The sequence below is a fragment of the Theropithecus gelada genome, chromosome 15 (assembly GCF_003255815.1).
Source record: "Theropithecus gelada isolate Dixy chromosome 15, Tgel_1.0, whole genome shotgun sequence".
Classification (NCBI taxonomy): Eukaryota; Metazoa; Chordata; class Mammalia; order Primates; family Cercopithecidae; genus Theropithecus; species Theropithecus gelada.
The window spans coordinates 970,618-992,633 of NC_037683.1; the positions used below are offsets into that span (position 1 = coordinate 970,618).

General features: G+C 66.0%; 6 protein-coding genes across 11 annotated transcripts in view; 1 reads left to right on the plus strand and 5 right to left on the minus strand.

Annotated features, from left to right (window-relative positions):
• Positions 1–542: 542 nt before the first annotated feature.
• Positions 543–6,291, minus strand: SLC34A3 (solute carrier family 34 member 3). 3 transcript variants are annotated; one of them, XM_025358690.1, is made up of 13 exons: positions 6,131–6,291; positions 5,256–5,379; positions 4,882–4,971; positions 4,347–4,475; positions 4,123–4,266; positions 3,935–4,046; positions 3,636–3,831; positions 3,358–3,447; positions 3,136–3,217; positions 2,803–2,970; positions 2,546–2,662; positions 2,347–2,471; positions 543–1,145 (listed from the first exon to the last, which is right to left on the minus strand). In XM_025358690.1, exons 2-13 carry the CDS (start codon positions 5,338–5,340, stop codon positions 681–683), a joined length of 1,803 nt encoding a protein of 600 aa, XP_025214475.1. In that variant the 5' UTR covers positions 5,341–5,379; positions 6,131–6,291; the 3' UTR covers positions 543–680. The 3 variants fall into 3 exon arrangements, with proteins under 3 accessions (XP_025214475.1, XP_025214476.1, XP_025214474.1); XM_025358691.1 differs by having other exon boundaries at positions 5,256–5,382; XM_025358689.1 differs by lacking the exon at positions 6,131–6,291 and adding an exon at positions 5,990–6,130.
• A 2,087-nt stretch (positions 6,292–8,378) lies between these two features.
• On the minus strand, positions 8,379–9,770 carry RNF224 (ring finger protein 224). Its single transcript, XM_025360465.1, is given in 3 exon segments — positions 8,379–8,784; positions 8,786–8,838; positions 9,729–9,770. Coding segments are annotated over 3 exon segments (501 nt in total).
• Positions 9,771–11,160: 1,390 nt separating this feature from the next.
• CYSRT1 (cysteine rich tail 1) lies at positions 11,161–15,297 on the minus strand. The gene is made up of 4 exons (XM_025360466.1): positions 15,219–15,297; positions 14,762–14,811; positions 12,230–12,350; positions 11,161–11,848 (listed from the first exon to the last, which is right to left on the minus strand). The coding sequence occupies exons 1-4, from the start codon at positions 15,295–15,297 to the stop codon at positions 11,406–11,408; spliced, it is 693 nt and encodes a 230-aa protein (XP_025216251.1). The 3' UTR covers positions 11,161–11,405.
• An 815-nt stretch (positions 15,298–16,112) lies between these two features.
• Positions 16,113–17,183, plus strand: RNF208 (ring finger protein 208). Its single transcript, XM_025359961.1, has one exon. The coding sequence runs from the start codon at positions 16,218–16,220 to the stop codon at positions 17,001–17,003; it is 786 nt and encodes a 261-aa protein (XP_025215746.1). The 5' UTR covers positions 16,113–16,217; the 3' UTR covers positions 17,004–17,183.
• Positions 17,184–18,035: 852 nt separating this feature from the next.
• LOC112608751 lies at positions 18,036–19,625 on the minus strand. Its single transcript, XM_025360832.1, has one exon. The coding sequence runs from the start codon at positions 19,405–19,407 to the stop codon at positions 18,802–18,804; it is 606 nt and encodes a 201-aa protein (XP_025216617.1). The 5' UTR covers positions 19,408–19,625; the 3' UTR covers positions 18,036–18,801.
• Positions 18,036–22,016, minus strand: part of NDOR1 (NADPH dependent diflavin oxidoreductase 1) — a 14,598-nt gene continuing 10,617 nt past the window's right edge. Inside the window, exons 10-14 of one of the 4 annotated variants that reach the window (XM_025360828.1) lie at positions 21,777–21,870; positions 21,493–21,639; positions 21,281–21,399; positions 21,110–21,204; positions 18,036–21,026 (exon numbers count right to left, since the gene is read on the minus strand). In XM_025360828.1, coding sequence (XP_025216613.1) covers positions 20,882–21,026; positions 21,110–21,204; positions 21,281–21,399; positions 21,493–21,639; positions 21,777–21,870 — 600 coding nt within the window. In that variant the 3' untranslated portion in view covers positions 18,036–20,881. Of the gene's footprint in view, positions 21,027–21,109; positions 21,232–21,280; positions 21,400–21,492; positions 21,640–21,776; positions 21,892–22,016 lie in introns of all 4 variants that reach the window. The other 3 variants (XM_025360827.1, XM_025360826.1, XM_025360830.1) reach the window with 3 other exon arrangements.

Genomic DNA, 22,016 nt, shown 5'->3' on the forward strand with positions numbered 1-22,016 from the left:
GCCCCAGCCTGGTGGGCGAGACCGGCCTCCTGGTGTGTTCTGGGAGCCGAGCACCTGAGGTGGCCCAGCCCTGTGGAGAAGCATCCCCGAGGGGCCCAGCCCAGGACTGGCTGAGAGACACAGAGGGCAGACGGACAGGGGGTGCCTCTGGGACCACCCAGCCCTCCAAGCCGTTGGGGTCCCTTGTCACACCCCACACACCTGATGGGACTTCAGCCGGACCCCAACCATGACCTCTGCTGAGACAGAGGAGCTCCAGGGTCCCTCACACCCCACGCCACCAGCTCTGCTCCCTGCTGGCTGGGCTCTCCCCTGCACCCTCAGGAGGGGTCCCAGCTCCCACTGTGGGAAGTCCCCGCTCCCCAGGCCCACCATTCCTTGGGAGCTTCTGTCCCCAGCGGCCGCCCTGAGAAACACACCCAGGGATGGGCGGGCTCCTGTGCCTGAGCCCCAGACCCCGGAGTGTCCACCAGGAGGCAGCACCGGGCCGCTTCCCCCACGTGCCCAGGAGGCCCCTGTCTAGGGGAGTGAGGACTGCCACCCCAGGTAACAGCCTGGTTTATTTGCACAGAAGGGGAAGCAGGTGACCGGAGGTCAGCTGCCACGGGGACCCCTCCCCCAAGGCCCTCCAGAGCCCTCCCAGCCGGGGAGGGTGGGGTGGTCTGCGCAGCGACTGCCCCTCACAACTGCTGGGAGGCCAAGACCTCAGGGTTCTCGTAGCAGTGGGCCTCTTTGGTGGTGGCCTTCGGGGGGCTGCAGACATTGCAGGGGCAGCAGCGGGTCACCAGGCGGTCCCAGGGCTCCAGAGAGTGAAGCCAGAGGGGGAGCCAGGCCCAGGAGCGCAGGCGGGCAGGCAACCAGGCCGGCCGGTGCCGCTGTAGCACAGTGACCAGGATGACAAGGAGCACCAGCCCCACCAGGGGACCCCCGACAGCAGCCAGCACCGTGCCCCCTGCCAGGGAGAGCCCAAAGGCCGCCAGGGGCAGCAGCAGGAATCCGAGCAGCAGGTAGACCCCGGCCACCCAGCGGTAACGGGCAGTCACCGCCCCGAAGTGCCTGGCCAGCGGGATGGGCAACCGCAGTGCAGGCACCAGGTACCACAGCAGGATGCCGGCCAGGTTGAAGAAGAAGTGGATGAGGGCGACCTGGGGGTGAGGGGGCTGTCAGGGGCCTGGGCCCGACGAGGTGGGGTCACCAGGGGCCCAGGAATCCCGCCCTCCTCCACCCTACAGAAGGGGCCCTAAGTTCGAAATTCATCTCGCTCCACGGCTGAGATGGCCGTCTGGGGGGCGGACTGTGGCCAGATGTGGACACGCTCCCTGGCACGCCTCCCGCACACTCCTGGGAGCTGCAGCCCAGCACCCCCAGGCGCCGACTGCATCACTGCTGCCCTCAAGGGGGACCCATGGGGGAAGCACCCTCCAACTTGGCTCTGCCTGTGCCTCCTGCCAAGAGACCCCTTCTCCTCAGCCCCCAGCGTGCTGAGCCTGCACAGCCCATACCCTGAGGGGAGGAGGCACAGGGCCACAGGAGGGGAGAATGCACAGCCCCTCCAGGGGCTGCCAGACTTGGAGGAGTCCACACACAGGTGCAGTCTGGGGGGCTTCCTGCAGGGGGTGGAGCAGGACCCTGCACCGGGAGGGTCTAAGTGGACAGAGACAGGACAGAGGCAAGAACGAGGGTGGGTTCCAGGGGGCACTGCGCGTGCCTCTTCCTGTCAGCGGCGGCACAGCATAACGCGGGGTTTCGGGAACTGAACCTGTTGGGCTTCCGAGCAGCAGGCCACAGACGGGCTGTTTTAGAGGGAGAACCGGCTGCACTAACTGAGACCGGGGGTGGGGCACAGAGCTGGGGGCTCAGACTGGGGGAAGTGTCCTGGAGGCGGAATCACAGCCTGGGCAGCGGCAGGGCAGGGCCCAGCACCGGTGGGACCCAGCCTTTGCAGATGGGGGCTTGGAGGGTCGTCCAGATGGGGACCTGCTGGAGGTGAGTGGCTGCTCCTTGAGGGAGCAGGGGTTGGGGGAGAGCATTTGAGGGTGCTGGAATAGAGGGGCTTGGAGCCCCCTGAGACTCCGGGGGCAGGCTCCCAGGGGCACAGCAAAGGGCTGAGAAAAGGTGGAAATGAGGAGGTCTCAAGGGAGGAGGCGCAGGGTGGGTGTGAAATGTGCACAGGACCCGTGGGGTCCAAGGAGGCGGAGTAGCAGGGCTGAGGTTGGTGGCCAGGGAAGGGGTCTGGGAAGGTGGGGGCACAGCCAGCCTGGGCCCCCCGGGCTGGTGACACCTGCCTGTCTGTGGGGCTGGGAGGAAGCTGGCCAGTTCTGGCAGTGGGACCGTGGGGGGCAGTACCTGCAGGGCGCTGAGCATCCTGTCTGCGGGGCTGGCCAGGGCGGCCAGCAGGGCCGTGGTGGTGGTGCCGATGTTGGAGCCCAGTAAGAGGGGGTACGCCCGGTCCAGACTGATCACCCCGACCCCTGGGGGAACTGGGGGTCACCACAAGGCCCCAGCCCGAGCCCCCGTTCCAGAGGCCCCTGTCCTGCCTGCTCACCCATGAGGGGCACGATGGCCGCCGTGAAGACGCTGCTGCTCTGCAGTGCGAAGGTCAGGCCGGCGCCCGCGAGGAGGGCCAGGTAGCCCCCGAGCCAGCCCAGCGGGAAGGGGAAATCTGTGGGGGATGCCGGGTTAGCCCTGGCCGGCGCTCGCAAGGAGGGCCAGGTAGCCCCCAAGCCAGCCCCAGTGGGAAGGGCAAATCTGTGGGGGATGCCGGGTTAGCCCTGGCCACCGTACCTCCTCCCATGCCCTCACCCGCATTGATGACCGTCCTCACGGCCCGGGCCACGCGGCCACGCAGCACAGAGTTGAGCAGCTTGACTATGAGGACCAGGCAGCCGCAGAGCACCAGCAGGGAGCCGGCCAGCAGGATGCAGCCCACGGCCAGGTCCGTGAGCTCCGTGCCCGCAAACAGGTGGCGGCCTGGGGGCAGGGCAGGGGCAGGTGAGGGGGAGCCTGGGGGGCGGGTCGAGGCGGGTGGGCCTCACAGGGCAGCCTGTCCACCAGGGCTGTGCTGTTCCTCTCCGTGCAGGGGCGGGTGAGGGGGAGTGTGGGGGGCGTGGGGGCTTGGGCTGGGCCGGGCCTCACAGGGCAACCTGTCCACCGGGGCTGTGCTGTTCCTCTCCATGCAAGGGCCGAAGGCTCCACAGTTGCTGCTGTTCTCCCGGGTCTGGGGAGGGCAGGGAGGACTCAGGATGGGCTCAGTGGGCAGAAAGAGGTCAGAGGACTGAAGGCAAGGGAGGGTGGGGAAGGATGACTCAGCAGGTGGGAGGTTGGGGGTCAGTGAGGGCCTGGGGTTGGGTGCCTCACCGGCTGCCCCGTGGTGCCGCACCATCGCTTAATGAGGCTGCGGTTGGTGGCGTTGCCTGTGGCACTGCTCATGATCACGTCGGAGTCCAGCTGGGGGCCAGAGGGGTTGTGAGAGTGTGCTGGACCCTCCCTCAGGGCTCACCTGGGGCTCTGGTGCCCATGGGGTCCAGCCCAGCCCTGCCCACTGCTGCCCTCTCCTCCATCAGGGCAGGGCCGCCTCCACCTCCTGCCATCCGGCCTGCTCAGGAGCTCTGGGCAGGGGCGGCGGCCGTCCTCACCTGCACGATGAGGTGTGTGAGGGGCTTCGTTAGCACCTTGAGGATGTCGGGTGCCTGCGCCCCGGGTGACAGGCTGGCAGCACCCAGGGCCAGCTCGCTCAGCCTCTCCAGCAGGGCCGTGGCGCTCTCCAGTGGCAGCAGGACTAGCACCGTGAGCCAGTTGAAGATCCCATGCACCGCTGAGCCGCTGAAAGCCCTGTGGCCGCAGAGAGTAGGCGGGGTCAGACGAGGGGGTTGGGGGGGGCCTGGGCCTCGGCTGCCACTGCAGCCCCAACCCAGCCCTTCCACCGGCAACTCACCTCTGAAATTCATCCCGGTCCCCTGACTGCGCCATTGAGACCAGGGTGCTGGTGATGGATGTGCCGACGTTGACACCCATGATGATGGGCACAGACGCCCGGACAGTCAGCACTGCCGGTGGGGGGGCTGAGTCAGCCTGCGGCCCACCCTGCCCCCGCCACCACCCGGGGAGGGAGGGTGCACGCACACTTAGCAGCCACCATGCTGACTACGATGGAGGAGGATGTGCTGGAACTCTGCACCAGGGCTGTGACCAGCACACCAATGACCAGTCCAGCCACAGGGTTGGACAGCACCACATTGTCCTTGAAGATGTCTCCAGCCATTTTGCCTACACCGGCAAGAGAGGTGCGCTGAGGCTGCGGAGGGCTGGCTGCCCGCCCCGCCCTGGGCACCTGCCCCGTCACTCACTGCCCAGCAGCTGGAAGGCGGAGCTGAGGACGTCCAGGGAGCAGATGAAGAAGTACAGGCTGCCGAGGAGCCCGCAGGCTTTGAAGACGCTGCCGGCCACGCGGCGCAGCCTGCCAGCCACACTGAGCTCTGAGGACACAGGGCAGGCTGTCCCTGGCTGGCCTTCCACCCTGACCGGTCTCCCTCCCAGGCCCCTCATCCTCTGCCCCCTCTCTCCTCCGTCTCCAACAGGGCTGGGTCCCACTTCCTCCTCTTCCGTAACCCCCAGGGCAGGGCCTGGGTCCCTGCCTTTCCAAGCCCTTGGGACCCTCCCTCGCAGGAGCTGGAGGGGAAGGACGGATAGGCAGAGGTGGCCGGTTTGCTCCAGGACAGAACAGACGCCGGGCTGAGGGGCATGTGTCTCCCCAGAGGGGTCCGGCATGGTGGGGTTGCCCACGCACAGCCTGTTTGGGCAGGCCCCACCCTGCTCTGTCTCCCCAATCCCGTGGGGGACAGAGGCCTGCCAGCCTGCCACCCCCGGAACCTCCAGACCCACCTTTCCAGGGCTGGCTTGTGTCCTTCAGCTGAGAGAGGGCCCAGGGGTCTGTGTCCCCCTCCTCCAAGACTGGAGCAGAACTGGAGGTCCCTGCGGAGGTGGGATTGAGTGTGGCTGTTTCCAGGACCACCTCCCTCCAACTGGGGGCACAAGGGCACAGGCCGGAGGAGGGGCTGAGGCGTAAGAGGCCCGGAGTGAGGGACAGAAACGGAACGGGGAAGACGGGGCTCCAGCTGGGCAGGACCTGAGTGGAGGCGTCATGAGCCCTGTGGTTTCCCCGGCAGGCCCGCAGGAAACCTGGCCTGTCTCTGCCCAGTGCCTGGGGGGCGGGTGGTCAGACTGGTCAAGGCCTGGGTCATGGGGGCTGCTGGTACCTTCATTCCTCAGAGTCCTGTCCACTAGGTCAACCGCGTCCAGAGTGGGGTGGGGGACCTGGCTGCCCGGGAGGGAACTCGGCATGGATTTCGGGCAGGGACAGACCCAGGCCCAGGCCCGGATCTGCTGGGGGAGACGCACGTGTCAGAGACATTTCCCCGTGCCCCAGCCCTGGCCTCACAGGCTGGATTCATGCCCCAGGTCCCCTGAACTGAGCCCTTGGCCACCCTCTCTCCCTCCCCACTGCAGGCCTCAGTGACCACCTCCCTTCCTCCATCCACGGAGGATGGCTACAATGACCTCAGGCAGTTGTCAGGCGAGCCCAGTCCAGTTTCAGGGGTAGACTCGAGGGGGCCCCGGCTCCCCGGTTCCCTTGCTGGTCCTGACTGTAAGGCCTGGCTAGTGCCGAGGGTGCAGGGTTCCAGGACTCAGGCTGGAAGTGGCTGTGAGCTGGGGAACCTGAAGACCTCTCCTATCAGGTGTCATCGGGGACACTGGATGGTCCCGACTTAGACTTTGGCATTTGATACTAAACAGTGACGCCTCGGCTTGATAAGGGCCCCACACCCTGGTGATGGGGAGCAGGTGGGGTCCTCACACCGCCTCAAGGCTCCTGGCCCCGAAGCTGCTGCCTCCTCAGCCTCCTGGGCCTGGTCATCCCACCCCTCGGGTCCCCCACCTGGACCCCTCCACCTAGTGCCCTGGGCTCAGGTCCAGGCGTCCTCTGCTTCACCCTCCCTCCTGCTGCCCAAGCCTGGCGTCTCTTGCCGTTGGGTCCTGGAGGCTTAGGATGGGGCCCAAGCCCTGGGCCTGGAGGCCACCCAGCCTCGGCCTCACTGTCCCTGGGCCCCAGCCTGGCCCTAGGAGCTCCTACCTGTGTGGGTGGTGAGGGGCACCTGCAGGGAGCAGTTGCAGGTCAAAGATCCCCTGATCGCGCACATGATCTGCTGGGTACTGAGCCCATTAATGTTTACCCAAGAGCCCAGGTCCCCACGGGGGTTCCCCCCGGCCCCAAGGGCCCTAGGCCTCGTCCCCGTCCTGTCACTCTGTGGCTAGGACCTCCAAACCCCAGCCCAACCCTCCCAGAGTGGGGCTTCTCCCAGGGGTGGGCTCCGAATTAGGCCAAGGGCACTGCAGGGTGGGGCACCGGCCCTCGGTACTGGGCATCTGCAGCAGGCATCCGTGTGACCCAAGAGACACACCACACCCAGCCAGGCAGGATGCTAGAGCATGGCTGGGGCTGCCCAGGGGTCGGGAGACGCCAGCCCCCCACTTCCATGCATCTCAGGGCTCCCCAGACCTTTTTTTTTTTTTTTTTTTGAGATTCGCTCTTGTCGCCCAGGCTGGAGTGCAATGGCACGATCTCAGCTCACCACAACCTCTGCCTCCCAGGTTCACGCAATTCTCCTGCCTCAGTCTGCCGAGTAGCTGGAATTACAGGCATGAGCCACCACGCCCGGCTAATTTTGTATTTTCAGTAGAGACGGAGTTTCTCCATGTTGAGGCTGGTCTCGAACTCCTGACCTCAGGTGATCCGTCCGCCTCGGCCTCCCAAAGTGCTGGGATTACAGGCGTGAGCCACTGCGCCCGGCCAGGGCTCCCCAGACCTCCTTAGTGTCATCCCTGCCACCGGCAGAGCAGGGGAAGGAAGCCCTTTGCACCAGGTGGCGGTGGAGGATGGGCTTTTTCATGTAGCCAGGGAGGGCACCCAGCCCGAGGTCAGAGGGTTCAGATCCGGGTTCAGGGTAGGGTTGGGCCCAGCAGGCTGTTAGCGGGCTCGGCCCTGGTGTAGCTGGCAGCCTCCATCTGCAGAGGGAGGAGGACAGAGCCCCCCAGGCCACCTTCCCCACCCACTGCCTGGCCCATCGCACAGCTTTCCCCAGAGAAATCCCAGCTGGCCTGAGCGCCTGTGGGGTGTCCCCTAGGAGGACTGGGCCTCTTCCTGCCCCGGGGTGTGGGGTAGCTCCCCCGGAGGAGGCTCACCCTGCCTAGGGGCTGCTGGTGCCCTGCTCTGCTTGCCGCCCAGCCCCCGCTGTGTGCGTGGGGACTTTGCCCTGGAGAAGGTAGAAACTTCTGGGTGTCCGCTCAGCAAATTCTCTTCAGTCTCCCTCCTGCACCCTTGCTCTGGGGGTGGGGGCCGCAGTCCTTCCCTGGGGCTCCCGACAAATTCTCTTCCGTCTCCCTCCTGCGCCCTTGCTCTGGGGGTGGGGGCCGCAGTCCTTCCCTGGGGCTCCCGACAAATTCTCTTCCGTCTCCCTCCTGCGCCCTTGCTCTGGGGGTGGGGGCCGCAGTCCTTCCCTGGGGCTCCCGAGTGACAGCTCCTTCCAGTGGGTGTAGCACGGACTTGGTGGTCACTGCTGTCCAGTCTCTGGCCCCAGCCCCGGCCCCGGCCCCGGCCCCTCAAAAGGGTCTGTGTGGTGGCTGCCGGGAGCCTGGAAAGGTTTAGCCAAGGATGAGATCAAGTGGGCTGTGACACCTCAAGCAGGCCCCGCTGAGACGTCCTCTTCAATGCCCTCACGGCGTCGTGCCTGTACGAGACCCTCCCGGAACTGCACCTGACACACAGTGGGAACTCCATGAGCTTTGTTGAGCGGGTGAATTCACAGGGCTGCCGTGCAGGGCAGGGAGGAAGGAGGTGGTCTTGCCACCCTCCTGGTACACCCTGGGGATGTCTGTGGGAGAGGGGAGACCTGCTCTGGGCAGCCCGCAAGGCATAGCTGGATAGGCCCTGCCTCTCCAGCCTGCAGCCCAGGCCTCCGGGACTGGCCTTTGCATCCTCTTGGGAGCCATCCTTTGCGCTGCATCTAGGCCCAAGCCGGGCTTGCCACCCACTCAGTCAGCAGTGTCCTCACCAGGCACACCTGGTCGGGCTAGTTTGGGGTCTGGTAATTGTGGCCAGGACAGGTGGGAGGTCACTAGCCTCCTGCGGAACCTCCCAGTCCCCAACCTTAGGCTGCGGCCTGCAATGTTCACAGCTGGGATGACACCACCCTGCTGGGCCCCACGGAGCTGCGTACGGGACGCTACTGCCAGGTTGCTCTGAGTGGGCTGAGCCCATGATGGTGCGTGGTCAGGGGTTCCAAGGCAGGCATTTCCCCTGCAAGGGTGGGAATGGCCAGAGTTCAGACCTCGGGGCTGCCTAGGGGTGGGCAGCAGAGGCTGCCACAGCCCCAGCAACAGTATCTGGTAGGGGGGAAGTGGGGCTGGGGACCCAGGGCAGGGCACAGCCCAGCTGGCTGCTGAGTGATGCTGCTGCCTTTGAGGGAGGTGAGGGGTAGGGGTTCCAGTCTTGCCGGCTCCCGCTCAGCCTTGACCGCCAGGAAAGCAGCCAGATCCAGGTCCAGCATGGGCACTCCTCCACGAGGCGTGGGCGTGCTCTGGCGGCACTGCGGACAGGGGATCCAGCGCTGCTCGGGTGCTGGGGCGTCCAGTCGCCGCACACACGCCTGGCAGAAGGTGTGTCCGCAGTAGAGGCGGCGGGGCAGGTGCCCGGAGAGGTCATAGGCTGAGCAGCAGATGATGCAATCTCTCCTGTGGGGGCCCCCCTCCTCCGAGGCCTGGGGGCCCTCTGGCTGCAGCATCCTACCAGAGGGAAGCCAGCAGTGGACATCCCGCCTCGGGACCGTCTGCCTGGATGGGGTGCTGGCCCCAGGAGCCCACCCCAGAGGTCAGGCGCTGGGTCTGTGGGGCTGGTGCATGCAGACCTGGGAGGGAGGGTGGCACCGGGGCACAGGCAGACACCAGGGTCTGCGCACCTCTGGTTCATGTGGGCGCCAGCCGGGCAGGCTCCTGTTCCCGCAGGACCCCCCTGGCCCAGCCCCGGGCCCCCACCCTCCCAGCCAACCTGAGCCCAGGTCTCTTACCTGCATGGGCTCTGCTGGGCGGCTATGCACAGCCACAGGGTGGCCGGAGAAGGGGGTGGGGACCCAGGGCGCCCTGCGGCTTTCTCCTGGGTTGCATTACTGGCCTTGCACGGGAGTCAGGAGAGACGCAGGTGGCCAGCTGTGGCGGGCGTGGGCTCCCGTTTCAGCCACAAAGCCTTGAAACTAGATCTAACGGCACCGCCCACTTGCAAGAGATAAGGTGCCCCCCGCCCCTGCCCACCCCCTCCTGTCCAGACCCAGCCAGCTTCTGCTAACACCTCATCCAGGCTGGCCTTGCGGTCCATTCCCCCACTCTCAGGCCTTCTCCCCATGCTCACACCCTTCCTCATGCTCAAAACCTCCTTCACTCCTCCTCTCCTCCTCCCCTCCCCCTTCCTTACCCTCTCCCTCCCCTCCCCTTTCCTCCCTCACCCTTACCCTCCCCTTCCCTTAACCTCCACTCCATACTGGAATGTTTTCCTGCCTTGGCCTCTGCTCGCATCTCCTCCTCTAGGAAGCCTGCCAGGGTTCCCTGCTGGCTCAGAGCCCTCTGCAGACTTTGCCACTGTGCTTGTCTGTGGATCTGTGTGGCTGGCTTCTCAGCCTCACCTTGGTGCCCACCGGACGGCAGGGGGCTGCACCAGTCCGCATGGCCTCCAGGTGGCGCACCAGCTCCGTGTCTGGGGATCCCCGCTCCCAGCCCGGGACCCCAGACAGCTCCAGACGCCTCCTTGGCCGGCAGCTCCCGGCTGCTCTGCGCGTCTGCAGCCTCCAGGCCACCACGGGAGGCCCAGGTTCCAGGAGGTGCGATCAGTGTGTCCACACCGGACCGCAGGCAGAGCAGAGTTGGGGGACCAAGAAGGGTTGGAACAGGTGGGCAGGACCACAGGACCACTCACAGCCCCGCTGGGTGGGAGCAAACGGCCCCTCCTCACCCCTGCCCACCTTCTTGGCAGTCTGCCCCCAGGACTGGTCAGACAGGTTCCCGTGGCTGGCCTGGGTGCGGTCACCCTCCGGTGGGGGCCAGCAACGGGACAAGGCGGGGAGCCTGGCATGCTAAGTCCTGGCACAGGATCAGGGCAGTGACCTATCCGTCCCACGCCTGGAGACCTCTGCATGCCACGCGCCTGCCCTGCCCTGCTGTGGGGCCGGTCACCATGCGTCAGGGAAGGGTTGGCATGGCGTGAGGACCCGTCTGTCCTGCGTGGCCAGCTCGGCTGCCGCCTCCTCCCCTTGTCTCTGCCCTGCCCGGAACACCAGGGCATCCTAAGCTGGCCTCAACACTCACTCCCTGCCTGGCATCCTGGCCTACAGTGGTGAGGCAGTACCTGTGCAGAGCAGCCTAGCGCCTCGTGCTCAGCCCCAGAGAGGCCCCCGCCCTGCTCAGACAGACCCGGAGACGGCCCAGAACCCACGGCCCCAGCCTCCTCCTGCGTCGTCCTCAAGGCCTGGTCCAGGCCACCTCCTCCTGGAAGCCCAGGCCCCGAGGCAGGACAGCAGGTATGCAGGAATTAGATATTTCCTGGGAAACTAGAAAAACATCCCAGCCAAGGTTGGGAGGTGAATCACCAGTGGGCAGGGTGTGGTCCTGGCTGTCTGAGCTCTCCTGTCCCGACCTTCCACTCCCTGAAACCTGCAGCACCTGTGCCGCACCCACCACCCTCCTGCCAACACGCTCCTCCTCTTGGAGGCCTTTCGTGGGGTCCCCCCAGTTCTGTGCGCCGCATCCTCCCGCTGTCCGACCCATGGACTGACCCCAGCTCAGTCTCAGCCTCGGCCCCAGGGAGCGCAAGTCAGCTCACATCCAGACCTGGCTCTGCCAGGGCCGTGGACACGCTGCAAGCCCCCATGCAGCCTCTGGGCAGACCCGGGACTTGCAGGCCAGGGGAGAGTGTGGATGTCATGAGGCAATAGCATCCCTGTCCCCGCAATGTCCACGGTGACTGTGTGTGTATGTGTCCTCGGGCCGGCATAAAGGGGCAGATGCCCTGTGTCCAGCTACAACCCCCTCCCAAAGGAGCTTGCAGCAAAGAAGAGTTGCTGGCAGGAAGATCACCCTGCTTTATTGCCTGGGCCTTAAGATAATCAAGAGTGTCCCTCTCCAGCCAGGGCCTGGGATTCCGTTTCAGGAGCTCGGGCTGAGCGGCCACCTTCCTGGTGGGTCCGTGCCCCAGTCCCTGGTGGGAAGGGGCTGACGCCCCTGAGAACAGCCACCCCGAATGTCCGGGCACTGCCTGAGTCACCTTTGCTGAGGCCTGGGTCCTGGCCCTGGCAGGGTGGGCTGGGCTAGGAGATGACACAGCAGCAGCAGCTGTGGCAGCGGCAGAACGGGGGGCAGTGGCAGCAGCGGCAGCAGGGGCAGCAGCAGCAGTGGTGGGCGATGTCATCGCCACGCCCCACGGGCGGAGGGCCAGCATAGGTCAGTCCGGCCGGGCGCTGACTGCTGTTGTAGGGGTTGCCAGGCTGCTGCCAGGCCTGATGGTTCTGGATGGGGGCAGCCCTCTGGTCACCCTTGGTGCCCTTGGGCCCTGGGACCTCAGTCGGCTGCAAGAGGCGGGTTGGCTCCGGGGCACAGGGCCCCACTGGCAGCGGCTGCATCTCCGAGGATGAGGAACAGGGGGAAGCCACCTCTAACTGCTGCCCCAGGTCAGGCCGCAGGTGAGCCCGGGGGATGCTGATGTGGGCATATGGGTTCTTGACGACCATCTCTTGGGGGTCCATGGTCCAGCCTGCAGGGGGTGGGCAGAGAAGACAGATACGGACTCAGCAGAGTACGAGGCTGCCCACGAGCCTGTGGCCCAAGAAAGCCCCCACCCAGGAGCGGCGTGCCTTGTCCTAGGCCAGCATCCCCAAGGCATCAGTGCCTGGGGTGCTGTCACCTCCAAATGTGTGTGCGAGGCTAGTGTCATGGGTGTGAGCCAAGTGTCAGTGAGCAGCAAGGGCCGGTGTCTCCCAGCTGCCACCCCTGCCAGGGATCCTCCCCCTGCCCTGGCAGCATTGGTCCTGGGATGGAGCTGGGAATGGCTGGTGGAGGCTGAGAGATGGGAGAGAAGGGGGTTGACCCTGCAGTGCCCCTGAGTTCAGGGCAGTCCCGGCGGCCGAGGGCTCACCTGTGGTAGCAGCGTGGCAGTCTGTCCTTTCGGTCTTCTGAGCTCTAGGTCCCAGTGCCTGAGTTGAGCGACTGGCAGCCGCCTTTTCCCTCCTCGGAAGGGGCGGGGCAATGGGGCGGGGCTCAGAGATAGGGGCGGGGCAATAGGGCGGGGCTCAGAGATGGGGTTCCCAAGACCCCAAGAGGCCCCAGCAACGGGAGCACGGCAGCTGGCCCACTCCTCGTCCTCAGGTGGGCGGCAGCCCAGGCCTGGGCTTTGAGGGGCACTGCCAAACCGGTGACTCAGACCTTCACATCTGGGGCATGGCCGGGGCCCTAAAGGGCATCTGCAACTTGCCAGAGAGGAGGGCAGGAGGTGAGCCTGAGGTCATGGCTCTGGAAAGGAAGTGGGGTGAGGCCCTCAGATTCCCGGACCTGCAGTCCCCAGCCATTGCTCACACATCTCAAAGCCCCGGCTGAGGCAGGGCCTCTAAGTCTCTGAGCTTCTACTTAAGCAGAAACCAAGATGTTTGAGAGCCTTAGGCTCTTGGAGGCTTTCTGCTTTTTTTTTTTTTTTTTTTTGAGATGGAGTCTTGCTCTGTTGCCCAGGCTGCAGTGCAGTGGCATGATCTTGGCTCACTGCAACCTCTGCCTCCTGGGTTCAAGCGATTCTCCTGCTTCAGCCTCCCGAGTAGCTGGGATTACAGGCACCCACCACCACGCCTGGCTAATTTTTTGTATTTTTAGTAGAAACAGGGTTTCACCATGTTGGCCAGGATGGTTTCAAACTCCTGACCTCAGGTGATCTGCCTGCCTTGGCCTCCCAAAGTGCTGGGATTTCAGGCGTGAGCCACTGCACCCGGCCGATTTCTGAGACAGGGTCTCACTTTTCCATCCAGGCTGAGGTGCAGTGGCATAATCTGGCTCACTGTGGCCTCAACCTCCTGGGCTCTAGTGATCCTCCCACCTCGGCCTCCTGAGTAGCTGGGAGGACTACAGGTACACCACCGGGCCGGCGGATTCTTCATAGAGACCTAGGTCTCGCTATGTTGCCTAGGCTGATCTCAAACTCCACCTCCCAAAGTGCTGGATTCCAGGCGTGAGCCACCGTGCCCAGTGGCTTTTCTGCTTTTTTCACTAATAAAAAATGTTTGATTTGCACGTTTTGTCACAGGTCTTATCTTACAATCAATGACACAGGCTTTAAACACTACTGACGTTTTTAGCTCATTTCTCGAACTGCAGTTACTCTCTGGCTGGCAGGCGTGGGGGCCACACGCGTCCCCCCAGCGTCCCCACCCTGGGCCCCCCGCCTCCAGCCGAGCACCGGCGGAGGCAGGGGTGCAGCGGGCACCGGGGAGTGCCGCGGGGGCGACCCATGCCTTGGGGCCCAGGGGAGCACCAGGAAGGGCGGGGTCCAGTCAGACGTGGCCTGTGTGGGGCCAGTCAGACCGGTCGGGACATGAATTCAGGCAACCCGGCCCCGATTTGGGGAGAACTGGGTGCTCCTGGGGACCCAAAACTTCAGAGGTCCACTGCGCAGGCGCCGGAAGCCCCGCCCACCGCTCTGCCCGCCCCTTGCGTGGCGCCTATAGCGCATGCGCTAACAAGGCAGGGCCCGGCCGTGGAAATTTTATTTCCCAGAAGCCTCCGCGCTCCAGGGTTTCCCGAAAGACCCGGTTCGGATGTAACCAAGACTCGGCTTGGGGTTCCCCAGCTCTGAATGGCGGAGCTGTAAAGGCCGGGCCTGGGGGCGGAGCCTTGTGATGGGGCGGGGCCTCATCCATACGGGGCGGGGTCTCGCGGAGGGGGCGGGGCCTGCGGCCTGGTGCTTCCTCCGGCGCGCGCCGGGTCGGCGAGCAGAGCCTGCGGCGGAGCTGGGCTCCCGGCCCTCTCCAGGCCCAGGCAGCCTCAGTTGCCCCACCATCTTGCCAGGGCCCCGTAAGGACCCCTCCAGCAGCGCCCTTGTCACCCGCACAGCTCTCCCTATTGCTCTTCTGAGTGACACTAGCCCGAGGCCCCATGGAGGGGCCAAGCCAGACCCTATGGGCAGGGCCGCTCCTCCAGCCTGTTTTGCCCACGCGAGCTCCCGCACCAGGGGCACCGTCCCCTCTGAGCTCAGCACTCTGCAGGCCCTGGGGCTCTGCCTAGAGCAGGTGCGGTCTGGCCAGTCCAGCGGAGAGAGGAGCTGAAGGAGGCCAGGCTGTTCAGGGCCAGGTGCGGGGCCAGAGCTGGTCACAGCGTGGCAGCGGAGGCCCTCGAAGCCCTGGTCCGCTGCCCCACGGTGACCAGCAAGCCCGAGGGCTCCACAGGCAGAAGGCGGACCCAGGAAGGCAGGGAAGCCCCGGGTGAGGAAGCGGAGAGGCCCCGGGCCTGCGCGCTGGAGTGCCGGAGGCCACCCTGTCTGGGCAGGTGCGGTCCTCAGGGCCGCCTGCGCGCCGCACTGGGCTGCCAGCCTGTCCTTCGCGCACTCCCACCGGACCCGTCCGTCCACCGGCGTCGGCCCTCTGACCCGCTCCACCCGCCCAGCTCTTGCCCCTTAGGGTGACAGCACCCTCTCTGAGCTGCGGCACCGGGCATGGGCGAAGCCGGAGGACTCGGGGACTTCCCATGGGGCGGGGGGCGGGGGCAGGCACCGGTGGGCTCTGGAACCAGCTCCCCTGGGATCCACCGCGCAGGTCCCCTCCCTCTCCCTCCAGCGTCCTGAGGCCTCCTAGTGTGAGGGAGGAGAACAGCCGGATTCCCCTCCTGAATTTGGAGGCAGGAGGCTTGACCAGGACCCAGGATCAGCCTGGAGAGAACCGGGGGAGACGCGGGGGTCCTGCCCCTCACGCAGTCCGCCAGCGAGGGCGACGCCGGGAGCGGACCGAGGGGCGGCCGGGAGGCTGGCCCCGCCCCGCAGACCCCGCGCGGGTCCCCAGACGGGGGGTGGCGCTGCGGGCGCGGGCGGGCGCCGCGCGCACTGCGGTCCCCGCGCCTCCGCCGCAGAGCGCGCCACGCTCCGCACGCACCTGCCGCCGCCGCCGCCGCGCCGAAACCCGCGCCCCGCGCCCGCGCCCGCGCCCCTCGGTGCCGCCCGGGCCCTGCCATCGCCTGAGGTCGCTGCGGCCGCCGCGGGAGCCGCCGGAGCCCCCCAAGCTGCCAGGCCAAGACGCGGGCGCCGCGTCCGGGCCTGCCTTTGAGACAACCTCTGCGGCGGCGGCGCGCGGCCGGGACGCCAGGCTGGGGCAGGTGAGCGCAGGGGGCGGGGGCCGGGGGCGGACTCAGCGCCCCTCCCCACGCGACGGGGGTCGGCCCTCGGGAAGGTGCGTCTGGCCTTGGAGGCGGGGACCGGGGAGGGGGTTGGGTTCCAAGCCCCGCGGAGGTCGGGATCCCACGACTGAGGTCAGGGTCAGAGGTCGGGCGCCCGGTCCTTTGTGCCCGGCGAGGGCTAGGGTGGAGGTAGCCCGAGCACTGCCCTCACGCCGTCTCTCACCTGCAGCTCAGGCCTGGTCCAGGCCTCGCCTCTGCTCCTGCCGCGGAGCCTGCCGCCCGGGTCCTCCTGCAGCCAGCACTTCGGCTAGCTGCCTTCCCTGGGCGCCCTGTCCTGGAGCCATGGGGCCCACCCAGCCCCTGCCTGCCCCGATGTCCCGGCCCGCGGCCTGCTGACCTCGGCTACAGGGGGAGCCCCCCCCGCGCCCCCTCGCCAGCCTCAGCAGCCGGAGACCCTGGGTGAGACCCTGGGCCAGACCCCCAGCCCAGGGCAGCCTCCCACACCCCCCTGCCCCCGCCTGCCTCCCCCTCCCCCACCCCTTCCTCCTCCTCCCAGGACTGGACCCGAGAAGCCACTGTGGCCACTGGGGGGGGCCCTGCGCCCCCAACTCTCGCCGGCTGCCCCTAGTAGGAGTCCACGGGCTGGCCGGGGGCTCCCTCAGGCCTGGCGGGACCAGGATGCTGCCCCGTCACCTGCCCCCCAGCCCCACACAACGCCCCCACCCACCCGAACATCCAGTCTGACTGGAGACAGCCGGATGCCCTCTGACCCCGGGCCCGAGGCGGGCAGTGGCTGGCCGGGCCTCCTCATGTCCTGCCTGAAGGGCCCCCATGTCATCCTCAAGATGGAGGCCATGAAGATTGTCCACCCTGAAAAGTTCCCTGAGCTACCGGCTGCCCCCTGCTTCCCGCCTGCTCCCCGGCCCACCCCAACTCTGGCACCCAAGCGTGCCTGGCCCTCAGACACAGAGATCATTGTCAACCAGGCATGTGGGGGGGACATGCCTGCCTTGGAAGGGGCACCCCATACCCCGCCGCTGCCGCGGCGGCCCCGTAAGGGAAGCACAGAGCTGGGCTTTCCCCGTGTAGCCCCAGAGGATGAGGTCATTGTGAATCAGTACGTGATTCGGCCCGGCCCCTCGGCCTCGGCGGCTTCTTCGGCAGCGGCAGGCGAGCCCCTGGAGTGCCCCACCTGTGGGCACACCTACAACGTCACCCAGCGGCGGCCCCGTGTGCTGTCCTGCCTGCACTCTGTGTGTGAGCAGTGCCTGCAGATTCTCTACGAGTCCTGCCCCAAGTACAAGTTCATCTCCTGCCCCACCTGCCGCCGCGAGACTGTGCTCTTCACCGACTACGGCCTGGCCGCGCTGGCTGTCAACACATCCATCCTGAGCCGCCTGCCGCCCGAGGCGCTGACAGCCCCATCTGGGGGTCAGTGGGGGGCTGAGCCCGAGGGCAGCTGCTACCAGACCTTCCGGCAGTACTGTGGGGCCGCGTGCACCTGCCACGTGCGGAACCCACTGTCCGCCTGCTCCATCATGTAGTAGCGCCTGCCCACCCGCCACTGCCCGCTGAGCCTCACTCGCCGCTTCTTCAGGGACCCAGCCCTGCCCTGCCACCCGCTGACCCTTCCTTCCCCACCATGGCTTCTGGCCCCACCCCAAGTGGCATTGTCGCTGCAGCCAACTTTGCCATTAAAACTCTTTGCCAAAGTTTGCACCTGTTCCCTGGACTGAAGCTTGCTCCTGTGGGCTGTGCTCAGGCCTAGGCCTATGGTGGGCACCCAGGGCTGCAATCCAGACAGGGCCCAGCTTGGAGCTTCCAGAGAGAGGCCCAGCACTGCTCAGGGTGGGCCTGCTCTGCGCACTGGGGGCTGGGCTGGGCTGCGAGCGTGGGTGCAAACCCCCACACGTACAGTGGTCTGCTTATGTGTGCCTGGCGGGGCTGTGTGGTGGGTGTACAGAGCCACCCCAGCTGGGCGGAGGGACATTTTCAATGGTATGGGGGACAATTCAGTTGATTTCCCTCCTGGCATCCACCTGGCCCTGAGCACCCACCTGGATCCTCCAAGGTTGTGAGGGGCATCTGTCTATGGGCATCTGTGCAGGGGTTAGGGACAAAGACCGGCTGAGAGGGTGGTAGGGGAAGAAGGACCCAGCGCCTCCTGTCTGGCACCTGGACCACCTGGGTGTGAGGAAGAGCCCGCCCCAGGCTGGGTGTGGTGTCTCACGCCTGAAATCCCAGCACTTCAGTAGGCCAAGGCGGATGGATCACCTGAGGTCAGGAGTTCAAAACGAGGCTGGCCAACGTGGTGAAACCTCTTCTCTACTAAAAATACAAAAAAATTAGCCAGGTGTGGTGGCGCGTGCCTGTAATTCCAGCTATTCAGGAGGGTGAGGCAAGAGAATTGCTTGAACTCAGGAGGTGGAGGTTGCAGTGAGCAGAAATCGTGCCACTGCACTCCAACCTGACAACAGTGTGAGCCCTCGTGCCACAAATCCCAAAACGGAAAGAATAAAAGAAAAGCGACCCCGCTGGTGAAAACGGGGTAACAAAGACAAGCAGTAACAATGGCATCCCCAGGAGCTGGTTTATTGAAAGCTGCTTCATGTTCGAGGCTCAATGCTCCGTCTCTCGCTGGGCCACCGATGTCTCCATCCCAGGCGTGGTGACATGAGGGTGTGCAGAGGCAGAGCTGGGCCTGGTGCTTATGTTCCAAGGTCTGGGTGGGCCCTTGTCCCCTGCAATAAAGGCCAGCACCAACCCCCGGCTGGTCCAGGCCTGACCAGGTGGGGAGAGGAGCCTTTGCAGGCTGAATTTTCGCAGCATGGGCCCCTCCCCCGGCTGGCCTGACCTTCAGGGACATGCACTGGCCCTTATCTGAACACAAAGTGGGCGGAGTCCCTGCCCTCTCCAAGGAACTCGCTGCTGTATCTCTGTTCACTTTCATGCCTGCTGTGCCTGGCTGGCCCTCGGAGGGGGAAGTGTGGCCAGCATCGGCCCGTGGCCAGTATGGTGCCCGTCTACTGCAGGGTGAATGGGGCCCTGCTCGCAGACCTTCCTGCTGGGCCAGCCTCCTCCAGAAGCTGTCCTTGGGCACCAGTGTCCTTGGGTTCAGCTAGTGTCTGGGCAGCAGTACAGCCATGGACTCTGGCAGGGTCAGGCTCCTGGGTAGCCCTGGTCGTGGGTTCAGCAATGGGAGGTCTTGATTGAAGGCCACTGCCCTGGACCCAACCTTGGGTTTTTCAGCCTGGTCATCAGGCCTCACAGCACCCAAGCATGGGGACGTGGGTCAGTCTGGGCCCCCTGGCCTGTTGGCGTCAGGGTTGTCCTGGGCTCTGCTCAGCGGCCAGAGCGGTCCAGCAGCATGAAAAGCAGCCCCAGCAGCACGAGTGGCGTGAAGACCAGCAGCAGCCCCAGCAGCTCAAGGGCCAGCAGGCTCAGCAGCACCAGGCGGCGGGCACAGGGTCCCCTCTCCCGCAGGGCCCAGAGCCGGGCACCCAGGCAGGGTGGACAGGGCAGGAAGGGCAGGCAGCCCCGGCCGCCCGCGGGCCCTGCCAGGAAGCGCAGGTGGTAGCGCTGCTCCAGGGAGCCCCAGGGCCCAGGGTTGCGGTGCTGGGGTGCAGGGGTCTCTCGGCGGGGCTGGTGTGAGGGCCCGTCGGCCTGTAGCAGCTCCTCCTGCAGTCGGCAGATCTCCCACTCCAGCATGGGCGTCTTCTGACGGCACAGCGGGCAGCGCACCTGGCCCAGGTCGGCACTGGGGGCCGAGCCCAGAAGCCTGTGCAGGCAGCCCGCACAGAGGCCATGGCCGCAGTTCAGCAGGGCCAGGCGGTACTCTCCGGCCCCATAAGGCTCTGTGCAGATTGGGCACTCCTCCTCTTCCCCCTGCCCCGCTGCCTGCTCTCTCCCCTCTTCCTTCCAAGTTGGAAGGGCCCAGGCACCCTCCATGGCCACGGCCCCCAGCAGGGGCTCACTGGCTGGAGTCTCGGCACCTTGGGGGGGCCCAAGGTCATTCCCTTCACTTGCTGGCACTTGGCACACAGGGTCCAGGCACTCAAAGCCCAGAAAAGGTCCAGGTGGACTGACATGCCCAGAGCTGGAGTCGGCCGGGTGGAGGGTGGGGGCCCCAGGGCACAGTTCAGGGGTGGTGGCCCTGGGGCAGGAGTCAGGATAGGAGGGCAAGGACCCCAGGGCGGCAACAGGGGCGGCCCTCAAGGGGAAGCAGGGTCTGGGCTCCACCAGGGCTCTGGCACTGACCTCCCGGCTGGCTCTCCTCACTGGAATTGGACTTTACTGGGGCCCCAGCAAGGCCGGCCTGCTCTGGGTGGATCCTGGGCCCACACGGTGCCGTCCCCAGTCAGATCTGGCTGGAACCCAGCCTCAGCCATGTTTAGTACTGTGCCAGCGACCCGCCGACCACAGATAGCGACTCCGAGACAGCGAGGCGGGTGTGAACAGCCACCGGACTCCTCCAACAGGACTTTTCTTCCCAGTGCCTAAAACCCCTCCCAGGGGCGGGCCTGCACCAACCACGCCCCCTCCCGCCGCTCCTCTTTCCGGCAGCCTCGACTCCCTGGTAGGACTGACGGACGGCTTGGCTACACCTTCCCAGCACCTGCCCGGAACCTGGTCCTGGCGATCAGACCTTAGCCGACCCACCAAGCCCTTGAGAACGAGGCAGTCAGGGCGCATATCACATTAGAGACAGACAGAAGAGCTGCAGAGGCCACTGGGGTACAGGCAGCCCAGCAAGGGTGCACCATGGCACCCACCCACCCAGCACCCAGGGCACCGGGAGGAGCTAGAGGAAAGAAGCCTGTGCTAGAAGCAGCCACTCAAAGGCCACCATTTACTGCAAGGGCTTTCCTGGGACCAGGAGAGAACAGGCTGCTCTAGCCTGGGACACCCCCACTGCTCTCAGGGAGCTGGCATCTTAGTGGCATCTGAGCACAGCCTGAGCCCTGTGGAGGCGCGGGGGCAGTGACTGGAATGTGCTGCTTGGCAGGCTGCAGCGGCCGAGGTGGCCCCAGGGCAGAGGAGTGCAGTGCAGCCTCATGGGTGCCCTATGCCACCCCTGGTGCCCATGGGGCTGCTGATGCCATCCTGGGTCACTTCACTGGTGAGGTGAAGAGGCCCAGGTCACCACCTTGACTGGGAAGGGGGTAGGGGGGACGAGGACACAGCTCACTGTCAGGGTGTGGGAGGGGAGGGCTGGCTGGGCAGAGGCTGCAGTGGGGTCAGGGTTCAAAGGGTGGGATCCAGAGTCAACGGGAGTGTGGCTGTGCTTGAGAGCTGGCTGTTCCCAGAGGACCAGCTGGCTGGTCTGAGAGGACGACAGCTGCTGGCCAGGAGCTCCCTCGTGGACGCCTTCCTGGGCTCCCAGGAGGATGGCCATCAGAGGGGGCACGGGCAGCCTCGGGCCTCAGGCCCACGTCTCGGTCTGGAAGCGCTGTGTCCGCTGGAGCCTGGCTAGATACGCGGCTGCATCGGGGCTGCAGAGTCCGCCGTCCTCCTGGAAGATGGACATCAGGGCCTCCGAGACGTCCGCTGGCATGGACTTGGCGTTGCTAGAGGGGTAGGTCGCAGAAAGCTCAGTGAGGCCCGGCACCCAGGGACTGGGCCCAGTCCTGCTGCACCAAGGTCAGCTCACCCTGCCAGGTAGAAGTATGCGCCCTGGCGGTCCAGCAGTTCCCACACGAGCGACCCCAGCTCCCGGAGCCGGTGCTGCACATACACTTTCTGCTCCTGTAGGGCAGAGAACAGGGCTGACAGCTGAGTCTGAGCCCCCTCCCCTCCCTTCCCAGCCCCTGAGCACACACACCTGTTCCCGGGAGAAGGCAGGGACAAGGGTCAGACAGTCCCGCGTCTCCAGCTCCTGCCACTCCGCCTCCCAGTAGAAGTCTTGGTCCCGCCAGCGGCAGCCAAAAAACAAGAAGTTTCCTAGGGAAATGCAGGGTGCTCTTGGCCACAGGTCCTTGAGGTTCAGCTGGGGAGCCCCGGCCACAACCCTGCCCTGGGACCCTGGGTGCTCACTGGTCTGGCCCTGGGCCACACGCTCCTGGATGGCTGCTCGGAAGGGGGCTACCCCAGTGCCGGGCCCCACCATGATCACGGGGGTGTCTGGTGTCTCTGGGAAGGCCAGACTCCCAGGCCGCACCCAGAGGGGCACCCGGACAGGACCTATTGCAGGAGAGAAGTGGTATGAAGAGGATCAAAGACCTGTGCTTCGTCTGCTAGGGCCCTAGCCCAGCATTTGCGTGAGCATGGGAGAGAAGGGGATACTGGCCCACGGCCCCCACCCTGGGAGCAGGGGTCACCTTGCCCAGGGTCCAGGGATGCCAGCCAGGAGGAGCAGAGCCCCCGGCGGGGCTCCTTGAGGCGAGTCTGGAACTGCACGACAGCCACGAGGATCTGCAGCCGTGAGGGGTGAGCCTGGGGAGAACGGCGAGAGGGGTGAGGAGCGAGCCTGGGGAGGACAGCGAGGGGGGTGAGGGGTGAACCTGGGGAGGACGGCAGGGAGGGTGAGGGGTGAGCCTGGGGAGGACGGCGGGGGGGGG

Coding starts and splice junctions, on each gene's coding strand:
- CYSRT1 (XM_025360466.1), bottom strand. CDS start 15,297: ATGGCAGGGCCCGGGCGGCACCGAGGGGCGCGGGCGCGGGCGCGGGGC. Junction 12,351..14,761: donor GGTGCCGCAGCTCAGAGAGG/GTGCTGTCACCC, acceptor CCTATCTCTGAG/CCCCGCCCCATTGCCCCGCC. Junction 11,849..12,229: donor CTGCCACGCTGCTACCACAG/GTGAGCCCTCGG, acceptor CACCCCCTGCAG/GCTGGACCATGGACCCCCAA.
- SLC34A3 (XM_025358690.1), bottom strand. CDS start 5,340: ATGCCGAGTTCCCTCCCGGGCAGCCAGGTCCCCCACCCCACTCTGGAC. Junction 4,047..4,122: donor CAGCATGGTGGCTGCTAAGT/GTGCGTGCACCC, acceptor CCCCACCGGCAG/TGCTGACTGTCCGGGCGTCT. Junction 3,448..3,635: donor TCACACACCTCATCGTGCAG/GTGAGGACGGCC, acceptor TCTGGCCCCCAG/CTGGACTCCGACGTGATCAT.
- LOC112608751 (XM_025360832.1), bottom strand. CDS start 19,407: ATGGAGGGTGCCTGGGCCCTTCCAACTTGGAAGGAAGAGGGGAGAGAG.
- RNF208 (XM_025359961.1), top strand. CDS start 16,218: ATGCCCTCTGACCCCGGGCCCGAGGCGGGCAGTGGCTGGCCGGGCCTC.